General features: G+C 40.8%; 1 protein-coding gene across 1 annotated transcript in view; it reads left to right on the top strand.

Moving 5' to 3' along the window:
- ABCA13 (ATP binding cassette subfamily A member 13) overlaps window positions 1-20412 on the top strand; it is a 374898-nt gene that overhangs the window by 276061 nt on the left and 78425 nt on the right. Inside the window, exons 54-55 of the mRNA XM_061166289.1 lie at window positions 1548-1740; window positions 4447-4556. Coding sequence (XP_061022272.1) covers window positions 1548-1740; window positions 4447-4556 — 303 coding nt within the window. The remainder of the gene's footprint in view (window positions 1-1547; window positions 1741-4446; window positions 4557-20412) is intronic.

The following is a 20412-nucleotide window of genomic DNA, read 5'->3' as shown; positions in this document are numbered from 1 at the left end:
TGCACCCTGAGAGCAGACGCTCTGGCGTGAGAACAGGCAGCAGGCGCAGAGCTGGCCGGGTGATGCTGATGAGGGGATGGTCAGAACCTCTGATGGGTCTTGGAGACAGGAAGGGATAAGGTGACGTGTGTCCTGGTGGAGTGAGAGACAGCCTCGGGACGACCAGATGAGGCTGAAGGGCCACGGGACGCACCCTCACCTGGGGACGGGCGCCTGACAGTCCAGAAGAAAGTGTCAAATTCAGTGACTCTTCGTAAATTGAACACAGCCGTGTTACCTTCTCCCAGTCAGCAGCACCTGAAGCCCCCTCAGAGCCCACTGTCAGTCAGTCCCTCTATTGTCGTTCAGTCCCTAAGTCATGTTTTTGCAGCCCCTTGGACTGCCGCACACCAGGCTTTCCTGTCCCACACTATAGACGGATTCATTTCTTATGCTTTTGAACACTATATAAACTCTATCATATAACACATACTCCTGCCTGTGTAGCTGTGTTTTCTCATCATCCGTGTTGTGTGTTGAGAAAATTATGTTTGTCCAGTGGTGATATCAGGCATGGAAAAAATAATACAGGGAAAGAGGCTTGGGGCACTGGGGTCTAGCTGTAGATATTTTATTGTATTTTTAATACTTTTTAAATTTTAAAATAGCTTAAGACTCATAAGAAATAGCAAAATTAGTCCAGAGAAATTCTATGTCCCCTTCACCCAGCTTCTCCCAACAATACTGTAATAATATAATAACACAGTACACTACAATGTTACATTGATAAAACCAGGAAATTGATGTGGGTACAACACTATCTCAGTGATCTGTACTCATTTAGTTTCTAAGATATTGGTTTATTACAGTTTGCAGAAATTGAGATTTACTCAAAAGGCAAAATGCACCAGAAAAGAAAATCATAAAGATTAGAAAGTGAGCTAGCTCAGATTTAGGGGCAGTAAATCAGAGGTGAGAGTTAGCTCTGTGCTCGTCTGACAGGTGCCTTTTGAGTGCTTCCTTCGCATTCTTTTACACAGCCCAGCGCGTGCCGTGCAACTGTAGCACTTGGGGACTTTCATGTATAATCTAGTTTCATAAAGGGCTTGTTTGCTCAAGGGCTTCCCCGGGGACTCAGATAGTAAATAATCCACCTGTTAATGTAGGAGACCTGGGATCAGTCCCTGGGTTGAAAAGACCCCCTGGAGAAAGAACTGGCAACCAACCCTGGTATTGCTGCCTGGAGAATTCCGTGAACCGAGGAGTCTGGGCTGAGGAGTCTGTCGGGCCATAGTCCATGGGGTCTCAGAGTCATACACAGCTGAGCTTTAACTCTTGACTTCACTTGCTCAAAGTGGTCAGACAAGTTGATTTCTTACAACTTTGTGATAAATTATTTGTCCTGTAGCACGAAAGTCTGGTGTGACTTTATTGTTCATAAAATCAGCAAGTGGTTTCAGTTTGGTGTCCATTCATGTCACTGTTTGGATGATCTCTGACCTTTCTTTCCCCTTCGATTCTTCTGGCCCATTTCCCAGATGTGAATTAACTCTGAACTATCCTCCCAGGGGCCACTCTGCCATTCAAGGCACAGTCACATCTTCCAAGGACATAGATGTTGAAAAAGAGCAAGTGAGGGTGCTGAAAGGCAGAACCAACGGAGACACTCTTGTGCTATACAACCTCAGTAAGAGTTACAGGGGCTTCTTCAAGAGCACGACTGCTGTGCAAGATATCAGCTTGGGCGTGCACAGGGGAGAGGTAAGAGACTTCTGTCTGTACCTTTTCTGCTGCAGACAGGCATCAGTCTAATTGTGGATCTGCTCATGTTATTCTCAGAATATCTGACATCACAACCAAAACCATCTGCACATTTTAGGAATCTCTCATGGATCTGTATAGAGAGTCGGTTGACTTTCCCTGGTGAAAACTCTGCTGATTGATTGATGGGGTTTACTCTCTTTCATAATTTTAAAAATTGAAGTGATCAAGGTGGTTGTTGTTTGGTTGCTAACCCATGGACTGGAGCCCACCAGGCTCCTGTGTCCATGGGATTCTCCAGGAAAGAATGCTGCAGTGGGTAGACATTCCCTTCTTTAGGGGATCTTCCCAACCCGGGGATTGAACTTGCATCTCCTGCTTGGCCAGCAGGTTCTTTACCAGGGAGCCACCACGGAAGCCCAGGTGACCCAGGAGCTTTCATTATTGTTTGGGTTATAGAGTGAGGCTCCACTGAGTGCAAATATTTTATAAATCCGATTAATTAAGGAAAACACTTCCAACTCCTGTTTGAACTTCAGTACTCTTTAAGTGGCCAATTAAGCCATCTAGTAAAATGTTATTCTGAAAAAGTAAAAGCGCTCACACACCACAGCTAGCTTAGAGTTGTTTTTCATGAGCGTGGCATTAATTCCAGTAGAAATGTTTTTTCTGAACTGACAGAAGCCACGTAAATTGTTCCTGATGGGTGCTTAATGCATAAAGGGAAGTCAGTTCTGGAAGTGATTACTTTTAATTAACTGTTAAAAATAAATGAGAGTGTCTTGCATTCATGTTGTTCCAAACTTCTGAGGAATTCAAAGTAGGTTATATGGGTATCTGATTGGCATCCAAGCTCTGCTGTGAGTGGATCTGTGGTAGAGAGGAGCTGAGCGATGATGGATCTGTCTATCCGGGGACATGGCACCCTGCACCGAGGTGTGCGGTCAGACGGGACAGATGTTAAGCAACTGTTTTTTGCAGGGTTTGTGTTTGCTGCTCAGCTCTAAGACTAGCATTGTGATTTTTGCCATCTTATGGAACTATTTTTTTTTACTCTCGTTTAAAAAAAGAAAAAGCTTCCATTTTGTTATTACTTCTCCATGGCGTCCATAGTTGCTCAGTGTAAAGAACCTGCCTGCCAATGCAAGAGATGCAGGTTCAGTACCTGGGTTGGGAATGATTCCCTGGAGGAGGAAGATCCTCTGGAGGAGGAAATGGCCCACTCCAGTATTCTTGCCTGGGAAATCCCATGAACAGAGGAGCCTGGTGGGCTACAGCCCATGGAGTCGCAAAAGAGACATGACTGAACGACTAACCAACAGCTCCTTCTCCGTGATAGATTTAAGGAGTATGGAAAAAAAAAACTTGAAAAATATTCTAAGAGAAATGCTCCAAGTATCTGAAATAGTGCAGGATGCATTCATCTTGGGATTCTATTCACTAGGCTTTTTTTGAGCATCTGAGTTTAGTGACTTAGATGTAAAGAATTGTGCAAAAGCCTACGGAAAACACCGAGATGGCTATGATGTGTCCCTGTCCCTCCAGGAATGAATAATTGGGCAGGCGATGGCAGGTCATAAACAGTAACCAGTGTGGTGTAACAGCAGATCAAGGTTGAAAGGCACAGAGTGAAGTGAGTGGCCTCAGAGCTGTAAGTCTAGAGAGGGCGGCCCCATGGCGGGGGTGCAGCCCGAGAGCAGGGAGGCAGGAATGGGCGGAGTCGGGAGGCAAGAGAGTGAGAAAGAAGGGCTCAGATAAACTTCAGCCTCAGCCCGGAGGGTAGAACGTGCTGAATTAGCTGATGGTGCTGTACCTGGGACAGCAGCTCAGGTGTGGTCTGGCTGACATGAGTGACGGGACAGCACAGATCTGCAGCAGGATGGCCCCATGTTTCAGAGTGTAGAAGAGACCCAGGTAAGGTGGGGAAAGCATAGGTGTTGAAGCAGGCGGCACCCAGAGCTACAGAGTAGGGCTCTGTGCTAATTAAGTGGGCTCAGTCAGCCACAGGAATCCCAGGATTCAGGGAGCCAGGAAGCCAGCAGTGCCCAGACATCGGGAAACAGTGTCCTGGAAGGAGGTCACTAAGGATCAGAGTCTCAGCTTCCACCACAGCATCTCCAGCTAAGCATAGCCTAGGTTCAAGGTAGAGACTGGGCAGCAAAAGACAGCAGGGCCGTGTTCCACACAGAATATAAGACAGAGTGAAGCAGGAAAACGTGACCTGATGCTGAGTGTGATAATATGGAAATAGAGGGTCTTCTTCACCAGTTGTCAGGGTTAGGCTATCATCAGTTAGAGGACAGAGAGAGATTCAGAGACAGAGAAGCCACTGGGGTGTTCATGATTATGATGCCTTGACTCCTAAAAAATACTGTGCTAACCCGAGGGACACAGGAACCTGTGATGTGGGCCCCTGTCTTATCAGACAGGATTCAGCATAATTTGTGGTAATTGCACTTACTTGTCATCCTCTTTCATTTTCCAGACGTGAATATATTGTCAGTGAATTAATGCTGAAATTATACCGCTCAAATGTCACAGTGATTTCAGAAGTACTGTGTGAGCTATAAAGTGCTTTATACACTTATTTTATGATTGTAAAAGGCTTCAAATAATACAAACCAAAAGTAGCACAGAGTTGGCTGAAAGCAAGTGCCGTTTCTAATACAGTTTTGATTTTATGGTCTGTTTCTTTTCTGCCTTCAGTGCTTTGGGCTTCTCGGGGTGAACGGAGCTGGGAAAACCACCACTTTCAAAATGCTGACCGGGGACCTGCGTCCAAGCTCGGGACATGCCGTCGTCAGGACTCCCACGGGGTAAAGTCCAGATTCCATCACATTACTGCCTGTAGAGATGATCCTCAAGTCCAGAGAACCCCAGCCTCCCTGCCCATCCTGTGTTCTAAAGTCAGAGGAGGTCATTGCCTTCCAAATTTATTTCCAGTGACCACTGCTCACAAGAGGGGGAAAAAAGCCTCCAAAAGGGAATGAAACGGACTTGATGTTTCTGGTCAGAGGGTGGTGAAAGCAGCCCAGGGCCACCCCCTTCCGGCGGTAATGCTGGCTGCTCTGCCCCGTGGAACCCAGGTGGCTGGGAGCAGCCAGGGGCTGGTTCTTCTGCTTTGCCATCGATTGGGTAGAGCTTCAGACGTGCTCACTGCAGTTTAGGGGCTGGAAGGGGCAGGGTAGTTTTCATGTGTTTTGCCCCCAGACTTAGTCTTTCTGGCAGTTCAGCAATTTACCATCTGCCCCATCTGTGTGCCATGCATTTGTGTCCTAATAATCCTGTAGCTGTTCCCCACTCCCACCCTGGACCCTGCCTTTCTGATTATCAATGCTGTGTGATAGGTCCCCGCATATATCTTTCTGCTTTTCCTGCTAGAGTGAATTAATTGTAACTTGATAATAGGTTTCAGAAACTTGTCACTGAACTGACATAAAGAAAGCGACAGGCTTTGTGCTACGTTCTCTGAGGGTCATTATATAAACAGCCACCAAGTTCTCAGTTTCATAGCCTGTCTACCAGGAATCCTAGAGTTATCTCTTAATAGACTTGGAAATAATTTACCTGAGATTTTTATATATAGGTTCAAATAAAGTCATGGAAAAATTTTCAAAAATATCATAAGTACTCATTAATAGTCTCAATGGGCGTGAGTTTGAGTAAGCTCTGGGAGTTTGTGATGGACAGGGAGGCCTGGCATGCTGCGATTCATGGGGTCACAAATAGTCGGACACGACTGAGCGACTGAACTGAACTGAAGGGAACTCATTAATTAGCTAATTTTTTTTGCATTGACAAACAGTTATCATCCATCTATGATGTGTCAGGCACCAGGAGGACAGAAATTTTTCCTCTAATCCTAAAATCCAGTGTTAATATTTGTATGTCTCCTGCTTGTTTAGTTTAAACATACATAGGTGTCTATGTGTATGTATCTAATTTTATCAGTTATCTGCATATGTGTATGTATGTCAAGTGTAGATGATTAAATTTGTGGAGAGAAGCATATTTTAAAATCAGACACGATTATAAAGATCACTGTGTAGACTTCATTTACACTTACTCCATGAAGATTTCATAATCCTCTTCTGCAATTGTTATTAAAAGTTTTAATTTTTCACAAGCCTGGTGGGCAGGCAGTTTCATTGTTAGATTAATTTACATTTCTTTAATTACTCATGAACTTGACAGAGTGCTTTCCCCACATTTATCTGTTGCCTAGGGTTTCTTTCTGCCAATAGCCTGTCATGACTATGGTTCTTTTTTATAAGGTTGTCTTTTTTACTCATTAGGTAAGATTCTTAATATATTCAACTGGCAATATATTCACATATTCAATATCTTCAACATGCTTTGTATGTTTCAAGTATTACCTGTTAGTGGTTCCTTGTATTTTAATTTTGTTTTAAAAATTTGTGTATAGACATTCACAGGTTTGAGAAGACAGTTTGTTCTTTTTTTCCTTTGTTATTTCTTCCTTTTTGAGTCTCAGAAAATTCTCTTTCTACGATGATAAAACTATTTTCTTTTCAGAGGCTTCTTTTCTACATTCATGTTTCTAATTTGCACGGAGTCTATGTTTGAATATATGGTGTAGTGGAAATATAATCTGATTTCTTATCCAATCCGTGATTTGAGTTCCAGTTTGTCTGAGGCTATTTTCACAGCCATGTCTTTTGTCTGTCTTCTTCTTTGCACTGAGCTCTCAGCTAAGCTGGGACTCACTTTACCTTCTTCTGCTTCAGATGTATGCTGGTGAGTTGGTCCCACCTGACTGTCGTCCTAGTTTTTCATTTCCAGAATAATCTGGACTACTTTGGTACCTTTATGAGTTATTATTTTTAGAATCACTTTGGTAACTTGTATAAAAGTGTCACAATGTTTGAATCTTGATTGGAATGGAGTCAAATTTATTTTATACTTTGAAGAGATTTACATCTCTATGATTAGTTTTCTTTATCTTTAACTCTGGTACAGAGCCATTCATTCAGGTCATTTAAAAAGCATTGTTTACTTGCTTTGCACTTTTCTCTATAGAATCCTTGCATATCTGTTTTAGATCTGCAATGAATTTGTCTTCATCAGGAGGTAATTCATCTCTTGAAAGTGGAAAGTGTTAATTGTGTCAGATTCTGTGTGATCCTGTGGACTGTAGCCTACCACGCTCCTCTGTCCATGGAATTCTCCAGGCAAGAATGCTGGAGTAGGTTGTGATTTCCTTCTCCAGGGGATCTTCCTGACCCAGGGATTGAACCCATGTCTCCTGTGTCTCCTGCATTGCAGGCAGATTCTTTACCCACTGAGCCACCTATACAGTAGTATATATGTCAATGCCAAACTCCTAATTTATCCCCCACTCCCACCCTTACCCTTTGGTAACCATTAGTTTCTTATGTCTGTGGATCTATTTCTGTTTTGCATATAAGTTATTTTTTTCAATGTAGAGAAAAAATGTAAAGCTGTTTTCACAATTCTCACTGGAGTTTTAGTTGACTTTATATTGCATTTATATTAATAGATTAACTTGAAAAGAACTGGTATGTGAATGTTGGTCTTTTCTGCAAGCCTTCTATATTTTCCATTCATTGAAATAAATCTAATTCCTTTAAAAAAGTATTTTATTCCATCCAGAATACAGTATTTATCCTAGTAATTCATGAAAATCTTCTGTTTCTCCTATAGTAATGCTTCTGATTCCTATTTCCTTTTTGCTTTCCCTAAAACCATCCAAGCAATGTTCAATGGTAGTGTCTCTTACTCACCTAATAATAGTGTTTCTTTTTATTTTTTCCTTCCTCTATTTTTTTCTTCCAACTTTATTGGGATATAATGGACATACAGTATCATTTTATAAACCTGTATAAATTTAAGGAGTACAGCATAATGGTGTACATATATATGGGATGGCTTACATATATCATGAAATTATTATCACAAATTTAGTGATCATTGATCATCTCATATAGATATAAAATAAAAGAAAGAGAGAAAATTATGTTTTCCGTGCGATGAGAATTCTTAAGCTGTGTTCTCTTAACCACCGTCACGTGTAACAGACAGCAGTGCTCATTGTATTCACCCTGTTGTACATTTACATCCCTAATGCTTATTTATCTTCTAACTGCACGTTTGTACCTTTTGGCTGCCTGCGTCAGATTCCCCTTCCCCCCATTCCTGCCTCTGGTGACCCAGATCTCACCCCCCTTTCCACGAGTTTGTCATCTGAAGTATAGTTGACCTATAGCACTGTGCTAGCTCCTGGTGTGCAGCACAGTGACTAGCTATTTCCATACATTATAGCAATATCGCCAGGGTGATCTAGTTACCATCTGTCACCACGCAGTTATTATGTTATTATTGACTATATTCTCCACACTGAACATTTCATCCCTGTGACTTATTTATGTCACAAATAAAAGATTGTCGATTATCAACCTGTCCTTTTGTTTCTGCAGCACACTCTATTTTGTCAGGAATTTAAATATTTTCTTATTTGTTAAATTTCATATATCATTTAAACGTAACGATTCGTAACAAAACTAGTTGTTTTGTTAAAAAAATCTGATGTTAAATATGTACTATTAATTTGTTATCATTTGGTCATTCAGTCATGTCTGACTCTGCGACCCCTGGGACTGGGCTCCTCTGTCCATAGGGTTTCTCGGGCAAGAATACTGGAGTGGGTTGCCATTTCCTCTTCCAGGGGATCTCCCCAACCCCCAGGGATGGAACCTGCGTCTCTTGCATTGGCGGGCAGCTTATTTACTGCTGAGCCACCGTGGAAGCCCTACTGCTAAGTTACTTCTATTTTTTTTGTTATTTTGACAACAAAATATTTCTCTCTTCTAATGAACCTATTTACTTTATTTATTTTTTGAAATCAGTTTTTATTGAAGTGTCGTTGATTTACAGAGTAGTACTAGTTTCAGGTATGCAGCAGGTTGACTCAGTTACATGTATATTCACCATTTGTTATACGCTGCTTCTACGTAGAGCGCGTTACAGAGTGTTGAGTAGAGTTCCCTGTGCTATACAGTACGTCCTTATTAGTTAGCCGTTTTATCTATAGTAGTATGCATATATCAATCCTGATTTCCCAATTTATCCTTCTCCCACCTTCCCGTTTGGTAACCATACATTTTTTGTACGTCTATGACTCTATTTCTGTTTTGTAACCTATTTACTTAATTTAAAATTTTAAGTACCTACATGGAGTTATAACTACTATCATCTTAATATTTGTATTTTTCCTCTCTCTGTACCTGTTTAGTTGTGATTTTTTTCTATTAAATTGTCTTTGTACTTTCCAGACTATGACTATTTTACTTTAAAAAGAATGAAAGATTGAATTTACCTAGTAATTCAAATGTTTTTCAGTTTCCAAATTTATTCAGTTTTGTCATTTTTTAACAAAGGCACAGATCAGTTTATTTTACCCAAGTTTAAAATCAGTATTTAAAAAATAGATCTTCCATTTTATTTTGCGTCAGCCGAGAAAAGCACACACCAGTTTTTCTAATTAACACCGTCTAAAAAAATCTTGTTTTTAAAATTTTACTTTATTTTTAAGCTTTTTATTTTGTATTGGAGCATAGCTGGTTAATAATGCTGTGGTAGTTTAGTTGCACAGCAGAGTTACTCAGCCGTACATATCCATGTACCGATTTCCCCCCAACTCCCCTCCCATCCAGGCTGGCACGTAGCATCGTGCTGGGCTCCTTGTGCTATACAGAAGGTCCTTGCTGGTTATCCATTGTAAACAAAGCAGTGTGTACACGTCGCTCCCAGACTCCCTAGCTATCCTTTCTCTCCATTCCCCCCGCAATCCTAAATTCACTCTCTAAGTCTCCGAGCCTGTTTTGTAGATAAGTTCATTTGTATCTTTTCTCTCTAGAGTCCGCATTAAGGGATGTCATATGACACTTCTCTGTCTGTCTTCACTCACTATGACAATCTCTAGGTTAAATTTTGTCATTTTTAATCAGCCTTTCTATCTTACTTTTCTCAGTTTAGTTGTTTTATTTCTAACATAATTTGAATGAATTTTAAAATCTTTTTCTTTATATAAATTATCAAACCAAGTCTATAGATATGTTTCTTTGTACAGCTTTATTTTAAACCTATTTTAAATTTCATAGGTGATATTATTGCCATCATTGCTCTGTACATAATATATATAATTTTGATTTCATCTTTCTAAAATGTACTTAGAAGAATATTTCTACTATCTCAAAATCTTGTGTTTCTTGGTTTAATATATTTTTTTAAATGTCTTTAAAATTTTTAATTGAAGTTATAGAAAAGAACATTTCGATGAATTTTTATAAGGTGAAATACTTTTGTTATCTGTGTCTCTCTCAAGAAACAATTCAGGACTTTTGTTCAGTCACTCAGTCGTGTCCCACTCTTTGCAACCCTGTGTACTGCAGCACGCCAGGCTTCCCTGTCCATCACCAACTCCTGGAGCTTGCTCAAACTCATGTCCATTGAGTTGGTGATGCCATTCAACCACCTCTTCCTCTGTCATCCCCTTCTCCTCCTGCATTCAATCTTTCCCAGCATCAGGGTCTTTTCTAAAGAGTAGGCTCTTTGCATCAGGTGGCCAAAGTATTGGATCTTCAGCTTCCAATGAATATTCAGGACTGATTTCCTTTAGGGTTGACTGGTTTGATCTCCTTGCAGTCTAAGGGACTCAAGAGTCTTCTCCAACACCACAGTTCAAAAGCATCAATTCTTCAGTGTTCAACCTTCTTTATGGTCCAACTCTCACATCCATATATGACTACTAGGAAAACTATAGCTTTGACTATATGGATCTTTGTTGGCAAAGTAATGTCTCTGCTTTTTAATAATGCTGTCTAGGTTTATCTTAGCTTTTCTTCCATGGAGCAAGCATCTTTTAATTTCATGGCTTGCAGTCACCATCTGCAGTGATTTTGGAGCCCAAGAAAATAAAGTATCTCAGTGTTTCCATCGTTTCTCCATCTATTTGCCATGAAGTGATGGGACCAGATCCGTGATCTTCATTTTTGGAGTGTTGAGTTTTTCACTCTTCTCTTTCACTTTCATCAAGAGGCTCTTTAGTTCCTCTTTGCTTTCTGCCATAAGTGTGGTGTCATCTGCGTATCTGAGGTTATTGATATTTCTCCCAGAAATCTCGATTCCCGCTTGTGCTTCATCCAGTCCGGCATTTCCCATGATGTACTCTGCAAACAAGCAGTGTGACAATATACAGCCTTGACATACTTCGTTCCCAATTTTGAACCAGTCCGTTGTTCCATGTTTGGTTCTGACTTTTACTCCTTGACCTGTATACAGGCTTCTCAGGACGCAGGTGAGATGGTCTGATAGTCCCATCTTCACAGGACTGTTCCCCTTAAATCCCTATCCAGCCATTGTTCCCCTTCAGAGGTAACTCCAATTATCTTTTTTAAAATGTAAATTAGTGTATTATTACAAGGCAAACTTTTATCACCAAGACTCTGACCACGACCCAGAACTTTGGCAGGTAACCCAGAAGTCAGTCTGCCTGCCCTGTTCCAGCCACATCCCCTCTCTGCAGAGGATCCCGTGTGGCTTTATCATCTGAGATTGCCCTGGACATGAGCACTTAGACTTGCTCATTTGTAAAGATCTCACAGGAGTTTTCAGAACCTCAGTCTGCAGGTCCCCCTCTTCCTTTCTTTCTTTCCTTTCTAATCTACGTTTGATCTTGGGCGGTTGGACTCAGAGAGAGCTGCCTGTGGATCACATGATTGCGTACACGTGATGTGGCCTGAGGTGATGCTCTGTCCTGTTTCTTACAAGTTGCTGCTGGATCCAGAGTTATAATCAGTCTTTGGGTCTGTCCTTTGGCACAAGTAAGCAGGCAGTAGTATTTTTATTTTTTTATTTTTCATCAGGAAACGTATAATATTTGGTCTTTCCCCCTTTTTTGATGCCTAATGCTAAGGTTAATGCATTAATTCATTGAAGATTGCAAAATGGTTATGTATTAACTCATCATTTTGTTTTCATTTACTAACTGGAATAATTTTATAAGGAGTTCCTGTTCCTATGTTTTATTTCAGTATCCAGGGGTATATGTCACATAAAAAAGGACAGTTAAATGCTTGCTTTTGTTTTTCCTTTCTATCTATTCAGTTTTCAAGATAATCAGTTGATTACAATCACCCTGAGAGGTAAAAAATTAGGAGTTGTTTGCTTGTTTGTATTTGGTTTTATTATTCTAATTTTATTCTGATAGATTTAGAATATATCAGACATTTACTTGTGCTTCATTATCCCTTTCACTTCTTTTTTTTTCCCATTTATTTTTATTCATTGGAAGCAAATTACTTTAAAATATTGTAGTGGTTTTTGCTATACATTGACATGAATCAGCTGTGGATTTACATGTGTTCCCCATCCTTATCCCCCCTCCCACCTCCCTCTCCATCCCATCCCTCTGGGTCTTCCCAGTGCACCAGCCCTGAGCACCTGTCTCATGCATCCAACTTGGGCTGGAGATCTGTTTCACCCTTGATAGTATACTTGTTTCAATGCTGTTCTCTCTGAACATCCCACCCTCACCTTCTCCCACAGAGTCTAAAAGTCTGTTCTATACATCTGTGTCTCTTTTTCTGTTTTGCATATAGGGTTATCATTACCATCTTTCTAAATTCCATGTATATGCATTAGTATACAGTATTGGTCTTTATCTTTCTGGCTTACTTCACTCTGTATAATGGGCTCCAGTTTCATCCATCTCATTAGAACTGATTCAAATGAATTCTTTTTAATGTCTGAGTAATATTCCATAGTGTGTATGTACCACAGCTTCCTTATCCATTCATCTGCTGATGGGCATCTAGGTTGCTTCCATGTCCTGGCTATTATAAACAGTGCTGCGATGAACATTGGGGTGCACGTGTCTCTTTCAGATCTGGTTTCCTCAGTGTGTATGCCCAGGAGTGGTATTGCTGGGTCATATGGCAGTTCTATTTCCAGTTTTTTAAGGAATCTCCACACTGTTCTCCATAGTGGCTGTACTAGTTTGCATTCCCACCAACAGTGTAAGAGGGTTCCCTTTTCTCCATACCCTCTCCAGCATTTATTGCTTGTAGACTTTTGGATAGCAGCCAATGAGTGTAATGGTACCTCATTGAGGTTTTGATTTGCATTTCTCTGATAATTGATGTTGAGCATCTTTTCATGTGTTTGTTAGCCATCTGTATGTCTTCTTTGGAGAAATGGCTGTTTAGATCTTTGACCCATTTTTTGATTGGTTCATTTATTTTTCTGGAATTCCTCTGCAGGAGTTGCTTGTATATTTTTGAGATTAGTCCTTTGTCTGTTTCTTCATTTGCTATTATTTTCTCCCAATCTGAAGGCTGTCTTTTCAGCTTGCTTATAGTTTCCTTTGTTGTGCAAAAGCTTTTAAGTTTCATTAGGTCCCATTTGTTTAGTTTTGCTTTTATTTCCAATATTCTGGGAGGTGGGTCATAGAGGATCCTGCTGTGATTTATGTCGGAGAGTGTTTTGCCTATGTTCTCCTCTAGGAGTTTTATAGTTTCTGGTCTTACATTTAGATCTTTAATCCATTTTGAGTTTATTTTTATGTATGGTGTTAGAGAGTGTTCTAGTTTCATTTTTTTCCAAGTGGTTGACCAGTTTTCCCAGCACCACTTGTTAAAGAGGTTGTCTTTTTTTCCATTGTATATTCTTGCCTGCTTTGTCAAAGATAAGGTGTCCATAGGTTCGTGGATTTATCTCTGGGCTTTCTATTCTGTTCCATTGATCTATATTTCTGTCTTTGTGCCAGTACCATACTGTCTTGATGACTGTGGCTTTGTAATAGAGTCTGAAGTCAGGCAGGTTGATTCCTCCAGTTCCATTCTTCTTTCTCAAGATTACTTTGGCTATTTGAGGTTTTTTGTATTTCCATACAAATTGTGAAATTATTTGTTTTAGTTCTGTGAAAAATACCATTGGTAGCTTGATAGGGATTGCATTGAATCTATAGATTGCTTTGTGTAGTATACTCATTTTCACAATATTGATCCTTCTAATCCATGAACATGGTATATTTCTCTATCTGTTTGTGTCCTATTTGATTTCTTTCATCAGTGTTTTATAGTTTTCTGTGTATAGGTCTTTTGTCTTTTACCAAATATTTAGAGAAGAGCTAGCACCTATCTTACTCAAACTCTTCCAGAAAATTGCAGAAGAAAGTAAACTTCCAAACTCATTCTATGAGGCCACCATCACCCTAATTCCAAAACCAGACAAAGATGCCACAAAAAAAGAAAACTACAGGCCAATATCACTGATGAACATAGATGCAAAAATCCTTAACAAAATTCTGGCAAACAGAATCCAACAACATATTAAAAAGATCATACATCATGACCAAGTGGGATTTATCCCAGGAATGCAAGGATTCTTTATATCTGCAAATCAATCAATGTAATACACCACATTAACAAACTGAAAGATAAAAACCATATGATTATCTCAATAGATGCAGAAAAAGCCTTTGACAAAATTCAACATCCTTTTCACTTCTTGGCATTTTTCCTGCATCTCCCCATTCCTCCAGTCTGGTTTCCTTATCCTTGTACTAGGAATGATGTTCTTAGATGTCAAAGATTCATAGAGGTCTGATGTCCAGCAGCTTGTGTGCACTCCTCATGCAAGGACTGTTCCCATTCTTGGCTTCTGTGAGGTCAGTTGGAGACCTGAAATCATATCTGTCTTACTCCAAAGACTGTATGTCTAATTGTTCTGCTATCTGTTGGATCTTGTTTGTTTTGTTTATAATTTATGTTTTGTTTTATGTTATGGTTAATTTGTATGGGCTCTTAACTGTTATAATCATTGCTGTCTGTGGACAGAGGCTGTATTAAACTTTGGTGAGTCTGTGACAATTGATTAAAAAGTCAGTATTTCGAACTAATTATGTTCAAGAACAGAGAATAGAAAGAATTGATCAGCTGAGTGAGTGAGTGAGGTCTGTGGAGGTAGGGCTGTAGATCCTAGTTATTACCCTGAAAGGGAACCAAGCCCTGTGCACCCGAGGCTCTCAGCGGGTATGTTGCACATTTTCCTATGCAGTCATGCAAGTAGAAGGTGCTTTTGCTGATTCTGTGGTGCCTTTTCCCCTCCAGTTGCTCTATTTGCAAGTGCATGTGTGCTCAGTTGCTTAGCTGTGTCCGACTCTCTGTGACCCCATGGACTGCAGTCCACCAGGCTTCTCTGTCTGTGGTGATTCTCCAGGCAAGGATGCTGGAGTGGGTTGCCAGTTCCTTCTCCAGGGGATCTTCCTGACATAGGAATTGAACCCGAGTCTCCTGCCATGGCAGGTGAATATTTTACCATGGTGCCACCAGGGAAGACCCAAAGAGAACAATATTACTGCTTATTTGCACAATAGGTGCATGTGTGCTCAGTTGTTAAGTATATATGGCCAAAAGGATCAGAATTTCAAAAGAAAACAGAAGTATGTGGTTTATTTTTTCAGCCCTGCAAGACTGAGTCTCTCCTTAATAATCCCATTCTGTCATTTGTCAAGTAATTGGAAAATGAAATTCAAATAGCTGATCTTGAAAGGAAGAATAAATTTACATCCTTATAATGGTCTGTAAGACCCTTATTATGCTACATATCTGTGTAATTAGTTTAATTATAACTAGGTCACACTTGCATTAATTTTATTTTTAACCTTGATTATTTGTAGTGTTAATTGTACATCGGTATTCAAGGGATTAAATGGATAATTAGAACACAATGGAATTTTTAACAATTTAGGGAGTCGGTATATACCTTTTCTGCCGAAGCTCATAATTTAACTGTTACCTAATTGAAACACAGCAATTCATTCATTTGTTAGATTAGGGCTCCTTTGGCCTCTCCTTTGAAATTATGTTATCAGAAATAGTTGAGTTTTCCAATTTATTAATTTTTGTGATTGCTTGTCCTAAAACTTGAGAATATTGCCGCTGTTTAGTTGCTATGTTTGACTCTTTTCAACCCTGTGAATTGTAGCCTGCCAGGCTCCTCTGTCCATGGGAATTCTCTAGGCAAGAATACTGGAGTGGGTTGCCATGTCCTCCTCCAGGGTATCTTCCTAATCCAGGAATCAAACCTGGAGGTTTCTTTTCCACTGAGCCACTAGAGAAGCCCAAATGTGAGAATATGATGTGATTATTAGGATTTGGTTTAAAGGTTAGGAGCTCCTGGCATAATGACAGCAGTCACTACGTGGAAGACTGCAGGCCAAACCCCACCCACCCTGTCGTTAGCTGAGCACAGTGTTCAAGTGCTGGCCAGCTCTGTGTTGTGGGCTCGGCTTCCTCCACCTTGTCTCATAATTGTAACAACCTTGAGAGGAGGCTGTTACCCTAATTTGAGGGAGAAAGAATCTGAGATTCACAGTAATCGAGTGGAAGACAGAAGACAGACTTCCCGGGAGGAGCAGAGGACTTGAATCCATGCTCATGGCATATTGTCAGCAAATAACTGATGATTGGAATCTGGGCCCATTATTGGGACACCAGGCTAACAGGAGACTGAGGTGCTGACTCAGAGCCCAGCTGACCTGACCTGGTCCCTCCTGGAATGAGCTCAGATTTGAAGGCTTCTCAGGGGGTGTAAAGCAGCTTTGGGAAAGGACCTGTGCATGCTGAATGTGTTTATAAGTCATATCCCGTCAGCGTTGTGGAGGCTGTACCATTTTGTTTTTTTTGCTGGTCCTACTGATAGAGATTAAAGTAAAAGATAAAAGATAAACTTAGTCACTCAGTCCTGTCTGACTTATTGTGACCCCATGGACTGCAGCACGCCAGGCCTCCCTGTTCATCACCAACACCCGGAGCCTACTCAAACTCATGTCCATTGAGTTGGTGCCATCCAACCATCTCATCCTCTGTCGTCCCCTTCTTCTCCTGCCTTCAATCTTTCCCAGCATCAGGGTCTTTTTCCAAGGAGTCAGTTCTTCGCCAAAGTATTGGAGCTTCAGCTTCAGCATCTGTCCTTCCAACAAATATTCAGTACTGATTTCCTTTAGGATTGACTGATTTGATTTCCTTGCTGTCCAAGGGACTCTGAAGAGTCTTCTCCAACACCACGGTTCAAAAGCATCAATTCTTCGGCGCTCAGCTTTCTTTATGGTCCAACTCTCACATCCATACATGACTAGTGGAAAAACCATAGCTTTGACTATATGTACCTTTGTCATCAAATATGTTTTGTCATCAGATACGCTTTTTAATATGCTGTCTAGGTCAGTCATAGCTTTTCATCCAAGAAGCAAGCGTCTTTTAATTTCATGGCTGTGATCACTATCTGCAGTGATTTTGGAGCCCCCCAAAATAAAGTCTGTCACTGTTTCCGTTGCTTCCCCATCTGTTTGCCATGAAGTGATGGGACCAGATGCCATAATCCTGGTTTTTTGAATGTTGAGTTTTGAGCCAGCTTTTTCACTCTCCTCTTTCACTTTCATCGAGAGGCTCTTTAGTTCTTCTTTGCTTTCTGCATATCTGAGTTTATTATTATTTCTCCTGGCAGTCTTGATTTCAGCTTGTGCTTCATCTAGCCCTGCATTTCATATAATGTACTCTGCATGTGATTTAAATAAGCAGAGTGACAATACACAGCCTTGATGTAATTCTTTCCCAGTTTGAACCAGTCCATTGTTCTGTGTCCAGTTCTAACTGTTGCTTCTTGACCTGCATGCATGTTTCTCAGGAGACAGGTAAGGTGGTCTGGTATTCTCATCTCTTGAAGAATTTTCCACAGCTTGCTGTGATCCACAGAGGCAGAGGCTTTAGCATAGTCCATGAAGCAGAAGTAGATGTTTCTCTGGAATTCTCTTACTTTTTCTTTGATCCAAAAGAAACAGATGTTGGCAATTTGATCTCTGGTTCTTCTGTCTCTTCTAAATCCTGCTTGAACATCTGGAAGTTCATGATTCATGTACTGTTGAAGCCTGGCTTGGAGAATTTTGAGCATTACTTTGCTAGCGTATGAAAGTGAAGTCACTCAGTTGTGTCTGACTCTTTGCAACCCTGTGGACTGTAACCTACCAGGCTCCTCCATCCATGGGATTCTCCAGGCAAGGATACTGGAGTGGGTTGCCATTTCCTTCTCCAGGGATCTTCCTGACCCAGGGATCGAACCTGGGTCTCCCACATTGCAGACAGATGCTCAGATGAGATGAGTGCAATTGTGAAGTAGTTTGAACATTCTCTGGCATTGCCTTTTTTTGGGATTGGAATGAAAACTGACCTTTTCCAGCCCTGTGGCCACTGCTGAGTTTTCCAAATTTGCTGGCATATTAAGTGCATACTTTAACAGCATCATCTTTTAGGATTTTAAGTAGCTCAACTGGAATTCCATCACCTCCACTAGCTTTGTTTATAGTGACACATCTTACAGCCTGCTTGACTTCACATTCCAGGATGTCTGGCTCTAGATGAGTGATCATACCATTGTGGTTATCTGGGTCATTAAGATCCCTTTTGTATAGTTCTGTGTATTCTTGCCACCTTTTTTCAATATGTTCTGCTTCTGTTAGATCCATATCTTTTCTGTCCTTTATTGTGACCATCTTTACATGAAATGTTCCCTTGGTATCTCTAATTTTCTTGAAGAGATCTCTAGTCTTTCCCAGTCTGTTCTTTTCCTTTTTTCTTTCTTTCTTTTTTTTAGCATCGATCACTGAAGAAAGCTTTCTTAACTCTCCTTACTATTCCTTGGAACTCTGCATTCAGATGGATATATCTTTCTTTTTCTCCTTTTCTTTTTGCTTCTCTTTTCTCAGCTCTTTGTAAGGCCTACTCAGACAACCATTTTGCCTTTTTGCATTTCTTTTTCTTGGGGATGTTTTTGATCACTGCCTTCTGTAGAATGTCACAAACCTCCATCTGTTGTACTTCAGGCATTCTGTCTATCAGATCTGATACCTTGGAATCTATCTGTTGCTTCCACTGTATAATCATAAGGGATTTGATTCAGGTCATACCTGAATGGTCTAGTGGTTTTCCCTACTTTATTAAATTTAAGTCTGAATTTGGCAATAAGGAGTTCCTGAGCTGAGCCACAGTCAGCTCCCGGTCTTGTTTTTGCTGACTGTACAGAGCTTCTCCTTCTTTGGCTGCACAGAATATAATCAATCTGATTTCGGTGTTGACCATCTGGTGATGTCCATGTGTAGAGTCTTCTCTTGTGTTGTTGGAAAAGGGTGTTTACTATGACCAGTGCATTCTCTAGGAAAAACTGTTAGACTTTGCCCTGCTTCCTTTTGTACTGCAAGACAAAACTTTCTTGTTACTCCAGGTGTTTCTTGACTTCCTACTTTTGCATTCCAGTCCCCTGTGATGAAAAGAAAATCTTTTTGGGGTTTTAGTTCTAGAAGGTCATGTAGGTCTTCATAGAACGGTTCAACTTCAGCTTCTTCAGCGTTACTAGTTGGGACATAGACTTGGATTACCATGATATTGAATGATTTGCCTTGGAAACGAACAGAGATCATTCTGTCGTTTTTGAGAATGCACCCAAGTACTGCATTTCAAATGCTTTTGTTGACTATGATGGCTACTGCATTTCTTCTAAGGGATTCCTGCCCACAGTAGTGGATATAATGGTCATCTGAGTTAAATTCACCCATTCCAGTCCATTTTAGTTCACTGATTGCTAAAATGTTGATGTTGACTCTTGTCATCTTCTATTCGACCACTTCTAATTTGCCTTGATTTATGGACCTGTTATGCCAGGTTCCTATGCAATATTGTTCTTTACAGTATTGGACTTTACTTTCACCCCTAGTCACATCCACACATGGGGATTCTTTCCACACTGGCTCAGCCTCTTCATTCCTTCTGAAGCTATTTCTCTGTTTTTCTCCAGTAGCATATTGGGCACCTACTGACCTGGGGAGTTCATCTTTCAGTTTCATCAGTTTTGTCTTTTCATATGCTTCATTAGGTTCTCAAGGCAATAATGCTGAAGTGATTTGCCATTCCCTTCTCCAGGGGACCACGTTTTGTTAGAACACTCCACCTTGATCCATCTGTCTTGGGTGGCCCTACGTGGCATAACTCATAGTTTCATTGAGTTAGACAAGGCTGTGATCCATGTGATCATTTTGGTTAGTTTTCTGTGATTGTGGTTTTCATTCTATCTGCCTTCTGATCGATGAGGATAAAAAGCTTGTGGAGGCTTCTTGATGGGAGGAACTGGCTGTGGGGCATACCCAGTCTTGCTCTGATTGGCAGGGCCATGCTAAGTAAATCTTTAATCCACTTTTCTGCTATGGTTGGGGCTGTGTTCCCTCCCTGTAGTTTGGCCTGAGGTCAAACTGTGGTAGGGGCAATGGTGGAAGTTCTGTAATCAAATCCCACTGGCCTTCAAAGTCAAATTCCCTGGGGGTTCTCAGTCCCTTTGCCAGATCTCCAGGTGGGAAATCTGTGTGGGCCCTAGAACTTTTTCAAAAGTACAAGAACTTCCTTGGTATAATTGTTCTCCAGTTTGTGGGTCGTCTGCTCGGTGGCTTTATGGTGGGGCTAATGGAGACCTCTTCTAAGAGGACTTATGCCAAATGCCATGCCTCCCAGGTCTGCTGCAGCCTGAGCCCCTGTCCCCATGGCAGGCCACTGATGACCCATGCCTCTGCAGGAGACACTCAAACAC

The sequence above is a fragment of the Dama dama genome, chromosome 18 (genome assembly GCF_033118175.1).
Source record: "Dama dama isolate Ldn47 chromosome 18, ASM3311817v1, whole genome shotgun sequence".
NCBI lineage: Eukaryota > Metazoa > Chordata > Mammalia > Artiodactyla > Cervidae > Dama > Dama dama.
The sequence above is the reverse complement of the archived record's forward strand: the minus strand, read 5'-3'. Positions and strand labels throughout refer to the sequence as shown.